The 11,038-nt window shown below is 53.2% G+C and overlaps 1 protein-coding gene across 7 annotated transcripts in view; it reads right to left on the bottom strand.

Annotated features, from left to right (window-relative positions):
- Positions 1 to 240: 240 nt before the first annotated feature.
- Positions 241 to 11,038, bottom strand: part of IL11RA (interleukin 11 receptor subunit alpha) — a 127,297-nt gene continuing 116,499 nt past the window's right edge. For all 7 annotated transcript variants that reach the window (XM_088653077.1, XM_060280406.2, XM_088653074.1 and 4 more), the window contains 3 exons: positions 10,276 to 10,375; positions 7,946 to 8,028; positions 241 to 6,437 (listed from right to left, as the gene is read on the bottom strand). In XM_088653077.1, the coding sequence (XP_088509203.1) occupies positions 6,421 to 6,437; positions 7,946 to 8,028; positions 10,276 to 10,375 (200 nt within the window). In that variant the 3' untranslated portion in view covers positions 241 to 6,420. The remainder of the gene's footprint in view (positions 6,438 to 7,945; positions 8,029 to 10,275; positions 10,376 to 11,038) is intronic.

Raw genomic sequence — 11,038 nt, 5'->3', positions numbered from 1 at the left:
AGATGTCTTGTCCTAAGACGATGGCGAGCTGCTTGCATCTTCTCTGCCTTTCCAAGCCCCCCACCTTTCCAGAAGGGTCGTATCTGCTCACCATGTGAAGGGTTCCAGGAGGAAGAGAGTTGTTGGACTGCGTGTGGCCTTGACGCACCTTTGGCAGCGCAGAGCGGCACTGCATTTCTTGTAGAGGGTTGCTAAACCCCACCCTTTTATGTTCGGGAAGCCCCAGAAGTAACAAGCAGCTCACTTTCCTTCATTTTTATTTATACACGAGTGTGACGAGCCCACAGCTGTTACACAGTCCGGTGTTAGCTTATTGCAACCAGGTTCACGGGGCGCCAAATGCCACCCGAAACAGAGCACCCAAGGGAGCCAGCTTAGAGGAGCCCATGGCAAGAATCGATGGAGAGGGAAAAGAAGAACTTGGCCTGTCCTTGCTTGCTTGGGGTCAATTTCTTTGGAAGAGCAGAGAAGACTGGGGGGGCAGCAGCAGCAGGAGGAGGAGACGGCAACTTCTTCTGGAACTGGGATCTTAGTGGGTGCCAGGAGGGGAGACAGCAGAGCTATCATTGGCAACTGGGAGGCATGGGGGCAGTGGTGGCATGCAGGGCAAGCTGGTCTACCCCCCCCCCCACTCCTGCAAGCCACACACATCTACAACATCCATTGCCCTTCTGGGATTAGGAATCTCATTTACTCACACATAGAATCTCTCTAAAACAGTCTGAAAAACAAATTGCAAACCAAAGTAACACCCCCCCCAAGGAAAGCCAAGAATTTGCAAGCTGAATAAATCATGCACTTTTTGTAGAATTGTGTGCTTTGTGGGTTTTGCCTAACCCCCCCCCACCCAATTTTGCATAGCTTGGTGCGCTTTGCATAATTTATTATTCCTTTTTGCATGGTTTATTTATTCAGCAGCTTCCTGGGAGTGGATCCTCTTAGCTCCTGAGAGTCCCCCAGACAAGGCCCCTCGGTTTCAATCTTGTTTCCGCAATCATGAGGGACAGAGGCGTGGCATTCTTTTTAAAACGGAAGTGGACATACTACATTCTGCACCTAATATGAAATTCCCCGTGAACACACGCATGTGCACGCACGCACACAGCACCAAAGGACCGTTCTGCACAATTGCCTAAGGGGGTGCCACCCCTCACTCAAAATGCACGAGGAGAACCCTGCCAGGCTGCAGGGCAGCTGTACTGCAACGCCTTCACATTTACACCCTGACCCTTTTTAAAATGCTGGATAGATGCAGAGTCCTGTAGAGGAGTCGGTAACAGCGGATCTGAAATTTCTCAGAAGGCATTTACCCCAAGAAAAATCCAGCGCCTTTTCTTGTCCTCACTACTCTAGAGAAAGAAGTCCCTTTGCAGAATTTTATTCCAAATACTTCCCCATCATTTCGTGGGGGGGGGGCAGCCACTATCCCCAAGATGCCCATAATGTCCTGGAAGGGCCCCAGTGGCAGCAGGAGTCGATCTACAGCAAAATGGGCTTGAAAGACTCGGTCAGGCCTTGGGCTCTTGAGCGGGGCTAATGGAGACCTGGGCTGGAAAAGGGGTGGGATAATTTCTCCACCCCCTGGAAATGGGGGGGAAATGAAGTCGCCATTCCCCCATTTCACTGACCTCCTCTATGCAGAGTTGGAAAGCACCCTAGGGTCACCTGCAATGACCCAACATCCTGCAATGCAGAAATCACAGCAATTTGAGGGCATTTAAAGAGATGTCTCCAAATACCTGTTCCTCTGGGGTAAGAGCAGGGAGAGGTGCCGTTGTGCTCAGGACCTGCTTGGGGTTTCCCTCCCCCCCCCAATTTGGCCCCCCCTGGTTGCAGTGGCGTAGCTAGCCGTTTGGGCACCCGGAGCGGCGCACATGCCGTGCACCTGGGGGCGGGCCACCCAGGGGGGCGACTGGCACGGTAATCCGCAGCGATCCCCGCCCAGGGGGGATTTTGTCACCCCCCTCAGAGGTCAGCACCTGGGGCAGACTGCACTCACCGCACCCCCCTTCCTATGATCTTGCCTGGTTGGCCACAGAACAGGAGGCCAGGCTAGATGGAGACCCCTTGGCCTGATCCAGTACAGGATCTGGGCTCTTCTCAGGTCCTTGAGAGGCCACCTGTGCAGCACTCAAGAGTGAGAGTGCAGAGCCCCCAAACAAAATGAAAATCTTTTCTATGGAGAGAAGGCAAGGGGTGTGTACCCGGACTGAGCGCAACACACGCACATCGGTGCCCAAGCTCTCCATCTCCCCTTTCCACCACAAACTCACGAGGTTCCCTCTGTGAAGAAGGCACACCTGACCTCTCCAACTCTGTCTCTGGCCAGTTCAGACATGCACAAAACTTCTCCCTGCCATGACCTGCCAGGGAACTGATGCTTTTAGTAATTGTTGCTTGGGTTGTCAACCAATCTGCAAGCCAGTCCCACAATTCACAATAACACAGGAAGAGCCTGCTGGATCAGGCCAATGGCCCATCTAGCCCAGCATCCTGTTCTCACAGTGGCCAACCAGATGCCTCCATGGGAAACCCATGAGCAGGACCCGAACTCAAGAGCCTCCTCCCCTCCGGCAGTTCCCAGCAACTGGGATTCAGAAGCATGGCTGCCTCCAGTCGTGGAAGCAGAGCATTAGCCATCGGTAGGCCTCTCCATAAATTTGTTCAGTCCTCTTTCCAGGTTGGTGGCCTTCACTGTCTCCTGTGGCAGTGAGTTCCACAGTTTAAATCTGCACTGCATGAAGAACTTGCTTTTATCGGTCCCAAAATTCTCAACATTCAGCATCAGTTGTAGTTGTTAAGAGGAGGGGGAGAAACTTTTCTCTCTCCAATTTATCCAGGCCAGGCATCGTTTTACAAATGTCTGTCGTGTCACCTCTAAGTCGCCTTTTCTCCAAACTTTCCTTGAAGCTAAGTTGCTGCTGCGTGAGAGGAGCATCAGACTACGGAGGCATCTGCCGTCCTTTCTGATCCACGGAGCCCTTTCTGCCCTCCGCCTCAAAACAAGGAGCTTCCAGGTAGCCTTTCCTCTAGCTGGCAGGGAGCATCGCTTTGACCCTCCTGGCAGGAGAAAGTGTTCCTGGCTATTTTTAGCCTCCCCACCTCCCCTCCCCTCCTGACATCTGGCACCTGCCGCTGCCACTGCTTGCCTTCATCTCCGGAAGTTTCCATCGAGTTTGCTGCCTCCGGGGGTTGGCAACGGCCAGAGACTCCTCACCGCACGGCCTGGCCCCACCTCATCTGCTCACTGGCTCCGGGGTGGGCTGGCACGGCCAAAACGTGTGCGAGCAATGGCTCAGAGGGGCCCAGAGGCATTGGGAGCGCAGAGGCAGGAAGCCTTGCCCAGACCCACACATGAAACCTGTGAACCCAGGATTTGTGGGAGACAACACAGACTAATTGCACACACACACACTCCTGGGGTGTGTGCAGAAGCCCCCTGGGGGACTTGCACATCGCCACACTCCCTAAACATGACAGGCAATTTGTTCGCCTCGCTCTGCAGAACCAGGCCACACACACAACCACAGGGCATAGGAAGACCATGAGTGGCGGCTGCATTTGAGGCCAGGATCCATCTCAGCGAGCATCTTGTCTCCCTCTGCAGCCAGCCAGGTGCTTCCGGGAATCCCACAAGTAGAGTGCGAGGGCCACAGCACCTCCATTCCCAACACTCGTGTTCTGAGGTAGACTGCCTCTGAAGCTTGAGGTTCTATTGAAGGTACCGTGGCTGACAGCCACCACTAGACCCCTCCTCCTGTGCTGGACTCCAATTCCTATCAGCCCCAACCAGCCTAACTGATGGCCAGGACTGATGAGAGTTGCGTTCCAGGGGTGCCTGGAGGCCGACCATCTCCACCAGTCTTGCGCTAAAGCCCATAGACGCCACCGCAGTTTGTAGCAAGATGCTCTGCAAGGAGACCTTTCTGTCGATCCTGAGTCTTTGTGGGAATGCACTCCCAATGCTTGCATGCGGAAGAAGCCCTTGGCCACCTTGGGGGGGGGGGGCAGTGTGGAAGTCACTGAGTTGCAGAGAGGAAAGCCTTCTGCTCTCCCCCTGTTGACTTGCAGGATGGCCATCTGTCAGAGATACTTTAGTTGTGGTTCCTGCATTTCAGAGGGTTGGACTAGAGGACCCTTGGGGGTCCCGTCCAACTCGCCAATCCCTCCTACTGCTTGTATCTCCAAGAATCCCAACAGGAAAGCTCTCCCCCCACCTCAGCTGCCTCCTGATCTCTATATTAATTGTGTGAAGAATGCATGTGTCTCTCTCTCTGTGTAGGTGTGAACCCTCAAGCAGCCCCCCCCTTTTCCCAGAAGAGGGACGGGGGGGGGGGGGCACCAACTTGGATAGCTTTGAAAAAGGCTTAGGGGGAGGCACAGATTCCCTTGGCTACCAGCCACGGAGCCGGCACAATTCTTAGTCACTGGGAACAGCCAGTGGAGAGAGTGGGGTTACCTTTGGGTCCTGCTTGGGGGGGGGGGCTTCCCATTTGGGCCCCTCAGTGGCCACCGTTGGAAGGGGATACTGGACTAGATGGGACCCTTTGATCTGATCCCATTTGAAGGCTCTTCTGTCCTCCAAGTCCAAAGCACAGAGGGGCTATTGGGGGGGGGGTCCTAGGGATTAGAAGGGGGGCAGGCTGGCATGGTGGGGAGGGGGAAAGAAAAAGAGCTACAAATCCCACTCCCAGCCCCCTCCCCCTCCAGGGCCTCCACCTTCTGAAGTCCTAACAGGTGTTCCCCACATGCTGATCTTGGTCATCAAGAGTGAGAAACATGCTCCTTTTTCTTAACACCCCCTCAAAAAACCAACGCACCCCTAACAAGGTATTTCCCAGCTTTTGTGTTACGATCATGGCTGAATCCGCACCCACAGGGTGCTCAGGGTGTGGTTTGCCCTCTGCACGCACAATAAACAAAGCCCAGAATCCTTCCCGCCCTTGCACTGGCCCACTTGCAGAGATTCATAGCATTGTAGAGCTGGCTGGGACCCCAAGGGTCGTCTCGTTCAACCCCCTGCAATGTGCAGGAATCCCACAAGGAGCTGCCTCTGAATGCCAGAGCGTGGAAGCTTAGTGAGCCCAGCCTCCTCGCATTTCCAGCACGCTGGCCGTGTGCCAAACTCTTCTTTGGGTGCAATGCAATGCTAGCATCCTGCTTGCTTTGCCCCGAAGTTGAGTTGAACTGATACAAGCAGAATGTAATGTCCTCCCATCTATATACAGTGGTACCTCGGTTTATGAACACAATTGGTTCCTGAAGTCTGTTCATAAACTGAAGCGTTCATAAACTGAAGCGAACTTTCCCATTGAAAGTAATGGAAAGTGAATTAATCCGTTCCAGATGGGTCCGCGGAGTTCGTAAACCGAAAATTCGTAAACTGAGGTTCCACTGTATGCTAAATATTCATTGCAACGAAGAGAGTTCAGTTCCAGGTTTTGAACACTGAGAGTAGCTGCATCTGTACAAGTTTACACGTGTGCACACGGACACACACACACACACACACACACACACACGGCCGCCCACCTTCAGGGCTGGGGACCCTCCAAATGTTTCTGGCTTCCAGCTCCCATTATCCTAACTGGGGCTGCTGGGAGCTGGGAACCCAGGAGTGACATATTGAAAGCCCCCAATTCCACATCTCTGCCATCCTTGTTCCTTGCCTTTGTGGTTCCTGGGGAGGCTTTTGCCATCACCTCGCCCCCTGAAGTCTCCTCCTGGTTGATGATCCCTTCCTGGAACGGGGTGCAGGATCCCACCCCCAATCCTCCATGCCCTGCAGATGCCACACCTACACCCACACCCCTGCCATGCTCTGCCTGGGCTCCAGGGAAGCAGGTCCCATAAGCGATGTTGCCTTTGACTCAGGGCAACCGTGGAGGGAAGGGCAGCGTACCCCAAATGCCCCCCCTGTCCCAAGAGTCACGCTCTGGCTCCTTACGGGTGGCGGGGGCACCGGACTCGGGGTGTGTGTGTGGTCCCTTTGCCCCAAGCTGAACTGGCCAACACCTACTGGCGCTGGTGCCCTCTGCCAGGCTCAGTGGGCACGGAAACCTCAACATTCTCCTCCTCCTTAGCTGTCCAGAGGCTGCCGGTCAGTCCCAAAACAGCATTCAGTCCATGTGGAAACAGAGGGAGAAGAGGTCGTCTTGGGGGTGGGGGGCTGGTGCTCAGCCAGCAGGGGTGCCCCCCAGGGCTAATACGCCACCCCAAAAGGTCCTGTTGATGAGCTTCTTTCCCAAGAGAGTCCTTCCATGGTGATGGGGGGGTCAGCAGAGGGGCACCCGCAATGCACCCCCACCCCCGGAGTCAATATGATGTAGCTGCAACTGGCGAGGTCAGTGGTGTTGATGTCCCTCTTGTTGGCGTGGGGGGGGGTCCCTGCTGCCAGTGGGGAGGGGGGAGAGGTCCTTGCTACAAGATCTGAGCTTCTGCAGGAGGGGAAAGAGAAAAAGGAGGTGCAGTCATAGAATCGCCTGCGGAAAAAACATTCTTGCTTAGACAAGCCGACTTAAGATGCCCAGAAAGCGGGTGTGAGCTTTGGTTGGTTTGAGGGTTTTTAACTTTCTCTGTGTTTTAAACTATTGTTGCAGATTTTTCTCAGGGACAACGTTCCTGTTCTCCGGTCACCTTGCTAAAAAGATTTCCGGTTCAACAACCCTGCCCAGATGATTTAGAAAGTTGATGCAAGTTTTAATGGGTTTTGAGTCTATTGCGGATTGCATCTTTTGCGCATTTGAAAGAGTTGCTTTTACAGATAATTTTATTGTTTTACTCTCTTCGTAAACCACTTTGATTTTTTTTTTTAATAAAAAAAAACATTCAAGCTGTGTATAGATTTTATGGGATAAATAAATGAGGACTAAGGGGGCAATAGATGTACAGGGAGATGGATAAACCAGAGAGCCTCCTGGCACCAGACAGACCAGCAGCCACCCTGAGGACTAGAGTCTCCTGCCCTGCGTGCCTCGCCTGTGCTCCCTGTAGCAGCTGATGCTTCAGTTGAGATTCCTGCATTGCAGGGGGTTGGACTAGATGACCGTCAGGGTCCCTTGCAACTCTGCAGTTCTATGAAATCTGCTAGCCTGCAGGCGGTTCTTTGCTGCAGCCCCATCCAGGAAGCTGCCTGAGCCCTTGGAAAGCTCCGTCCTGCAGGTTCTGCACAAATCCCAAGTCTCCCTGCTAACGTCTCTGCTCAATGCTGCAAGCTTTGCAACGTCTACATGGCTGGACTCCCAGGAATGTCCAGGCTGCTCTGCATGGAACATTTTACCCGCCTCTGAAACCAGCCAGACGAGGCCTCGGCCAGCAGGACTCTCCCAGCAAGAAAGCCCGTTGGGATTCTGCAGGCCAAAGTGGGGGGGGGAGGGCGCATTTCCAGACTGGTCTGTCTGCAGCGGCAACCCCCCCTTCAGGCAGGAGCCAGGGGGGTCTGGAGGAATAGGGAGGGGAAGCATCAGCAGGGAGATTTGCCCAGCTGTGCACCCCAAATTAAGTGGGAATATGTAAGAGATATTAAGGGGAAAGGAGACAAGAGTACTTCTGGGCATGCACAGAGTGATCATCTCAGAGAGAACGGTTTTAGAGTTTAAAAGTGGTGGCGGAGCTTCCATTATCAGGTAAACAGAAGTCCAGGGAGGGTTGACACCCCCCCCCGGCTTCAAGGCTTAAATTGAGCCAAGGCCCAACCCCTGACAAGGGAAGCAGGAATAAATAAGGAAACACACCCCAATTCAGATGGCCTTGAATAATTAGCAGCCAGCAAGAGGGTGGCCTGATCCTGTGGGTGCCAGGACAATGCCAGAGGGAGGCTTCCAGCCAGAGGAGGTCTCTGTGCACTCTGAGGGGGAAATGCTCCTGCCCCACACCCTCTTGGGGAGCATCTTGTGTCGCCCCCCCCCCCACACTCGCAAGGCACAACACAGGGGGCTGTACTCACTGGGCAAGGCCTTCATGTGGATGGCAGCGGCAAGGAGGTCGTGGTTTTTCGTGGCCTCTTTGCTGTGCTTCTTCATTCGGACCCTGGGAAAGATGGGGGAGGGAGAGAGAGAGAATTGGGGGTGGGGGCTTAGCCGTGGGATGCATGTTTAGCCTGGAAGAAAGGAAACGGAGAGGAGGTAGGCTAACCATCTTCAACTATCCGAAGGGCTGCCCCATGGAAGGTAGAGAGGCCATGTCTTCTGCTCTGGAGGGAAGGACCTGAGCCAAGGGATTCAAATGGCAAGAAAGGAGATTCCGACTCATCGCGAGGAAGAACTTTCTGACCGTGAGAGCTGTTCAAGAGTGGAACCGTCTCCCGTGCAAGGCGATGGACTCTCCTTCCTTGGAGGTTTTTCAGCAGAGGTTGGGTGGCTATCTGTCATGGTTGCTTGAGCTGAGATTTCTGCACTGCAGGGGGCTGGACTGGATGACCCCCAGGGCCCCTTCCAACTCTACAATTCTATGATTGTTTTGTATTGTTTTTATAGGATTTTTGTTTTTGTTTTTTTGTTCTTGGACTTTTTAAAATGACGATTTATTAAATTTATATACCGCTCTTCGTCCGAAGACTGCAGGGTTACTTACAGCATATAAACAAAACACATGACATAAAAATAGAAAACAACAAGAACCCCCCCCCCCAACTTTTAAAAGGCCCTAGATTTGTTTGTATGCTACCTTGATATTTGACAGAGGGGGGCCGTCTGCAAATATATTTTTAGGAATCCGAATTGGTGGTTCCCAGAGTGCATGGTACTGCCACATCAACTATGGGGTGGGATTACCCGGGGTGGGGGTGGAGGTGTGAATGGCTATGAGACGTTGAAAAGCTGGCATGGCTGAAGCAAGTGCATCAGTTTTGCTGCATTAAACTAAACCGTTTTAAATTGATTTTCAACAACCATGCATAACATTGCTACTGTTTTGAATTTGATTGTGTTGCTACCTTCCTTAGTGGGTTGCGCCAACTGTATTGCTTTTTATAGAGTATTGGGTGGTCTACCCTTTTTGGCTCCTATGCAGCCTTCTAAAAAAACATGTGCAGAAGAAGAGAGCCAGTGTGGTGTAGTGGTTAAGAGCGGTAGACTCATAATCTGGGGAACCGGGTTCGTGTCTCCGCTCCTCCACATGCAGCTGCTGGGTGACCTTGGGCTAGTCACACTTCTCTGAAGTCTCTCAGCCTCACTCACCTCACAGAGTGTTTGTTGTGGGGGAGGAAGGGAAAGGAGAATGTTAGCCGCTTTGAGACTCCTTAGGGTAGTGATAAAGCGGGATATCAAATCCAAACTCCTCCTCCTCTTCTTCTTCTTCTTCTTCTTCTTCTTCTTCTTCTTCTTCTTCTTCTTCTTCTTCTTCTTCTTCTTCTTCTTCGTGGCCTTAGGGATGAGCTCATGGAACTGAGAGGACAGTGGCCCAAAAAAGTTTGGAAGCCGCTGATCTAAATGAACGAACTGCCCAGATTGTGGGCTGGAGGGTCCCACCTCGCTGTGTTCTGCCTTCTGCTCTGGCAGGGCCTTTCTGAGGCTCTTCCAAGCAAGGCCAACCCAGTCCAGCCGCCTCTCTGCCCGTCTGGACTTCCCTTCCCCGGAACTGGAAGCCTTTATTTCGACTCTCCCACCAGCTCCAGCCTTGGCGACACAACCAATTTGTGTCTTGTTTTAGGTGGAGAGTCTCCAGAATTGGGGTGGATTCCAGCCAGCAAAACACAACAGGCCAGGCTGGGAAGAGGACGGGGCAGGGGCACAATCACAGAATTGTAGTGTTGAAAGGGATCCAAAGGGTTATCCAGCCTACCCTGTCAGACTTCCCACCGGCTCTTACCCTCCGGTAACTTCCCCTAACGCACATATTTTTGCAAAGTGATCTCCCCCAATAAATGCATTGTTTTTATCTCAGAGTTCGCATCCTTGTACACATTACTCAGCTGGAGAACCCCACTGCAAAATTCAGAGATGTGGGAGCTCAGTGGGACGCCTACGTTTTGATTTGTGCGCTGTTTCTGAAAGTGCAAATCCGGTAGGCTGGCTTGCCAGCGTGAGCCAGCTTGTATCTCTCCCCCATCCCTGCTCACAACTGGGGGGCCACCACAGAGCAGGCCCTGCCTCCCATCGCCGTAGGTTGAGCCATGCCCGCTGACGCAACCGCACCAAGGGCAGAAGCCGGGGTTTGAGGGGTCGGAGGCCCTCCCAATAGGGAACTGGTCCTTCCCAAGCAAGGTGCTCCAGCAGAAGTGTTGGAGAGGAAGGGCCCCATTCCCCCCAAGGGAAGGGAAGGTGAAATCACACTTACCACATCAGAAAGGCGAAGACCAGAATCACCGCCAGGACGAAGAAGGCAAAGACGCCCAGCGACACCAGAACCACCACCTTCTCCGTGGGGTCGCTGTGGCCTTTTAGGGGCAGAAGGGAAAGGGGAGACTTTGCGGGTGTCGGGCAGCCTCTGCAAATCACGTGCCCTCCATCACTGCCCAAGTCCAGGGCAACACCTACAAATGCCTGATCCTGCAATGCTATCTACCAGGGCCCCACAGGCTGAGGTCTGAGAAGCAGCCCTGTCTTGAATGGCTGGACTGGAATGAAGCCAGAAGCACCACTGGCCATAGCAGGTGGGTTCAATGGTCTCAGAATTAAGGGTCTGGACAGAAAACACAGGACAGAAGGGTGAATGGGCCGGGGTGACGGATCTGCTCCAAAGCAGGGTGTTCCTCTGCCCAGGGTGCCCAGGGCAAAGCCCAGGGGCTTGGGTGAGCAGGATGGGTGCAGAGAGGCCACAGGGACCCTTACAGGACATAGCTCACGGCCAAAGACAATGCAGTGGAAGTTCATAAACAATGCCTGGCCTGGAGAAAGTGGAGAGCGCCAAGTTTTCCTCCCTCTCTCCTAACATAGAGGGTCGCCTGGAGCCACTTTTGCATGTCTTTAGGCACCAGACATCGCTCTTTACCCTTCGGCCCTTAAAAAACCGATGGCCTGTTAAATGGGGGTGGAGACTGTTGTTATGATTTTGTGGTTATGCTATGCATTATTATGTTTTTATTATTGTGCCGTGTAAA

The sequence above is a fragment of the Zootoca vivipara genome, chromosome 10 (genome assembly GCF_965207765.1).
Source record: "Zootoca vivipara chromosome 10, rZooViv2.hap1.1, whole genome shotgun sequence".
Lineage (NCBI taxonomy): Eukaryota > Metazoa > Chordata > Lepidosauria > Squamata > Lacertidae > Zootoca > Zootoca vivipara.
The sequence above is the reverse complement of the archived record's forward strand: the minus strand, read 5'-3'. Positions and strand labels throughout refer to the sequence as shown.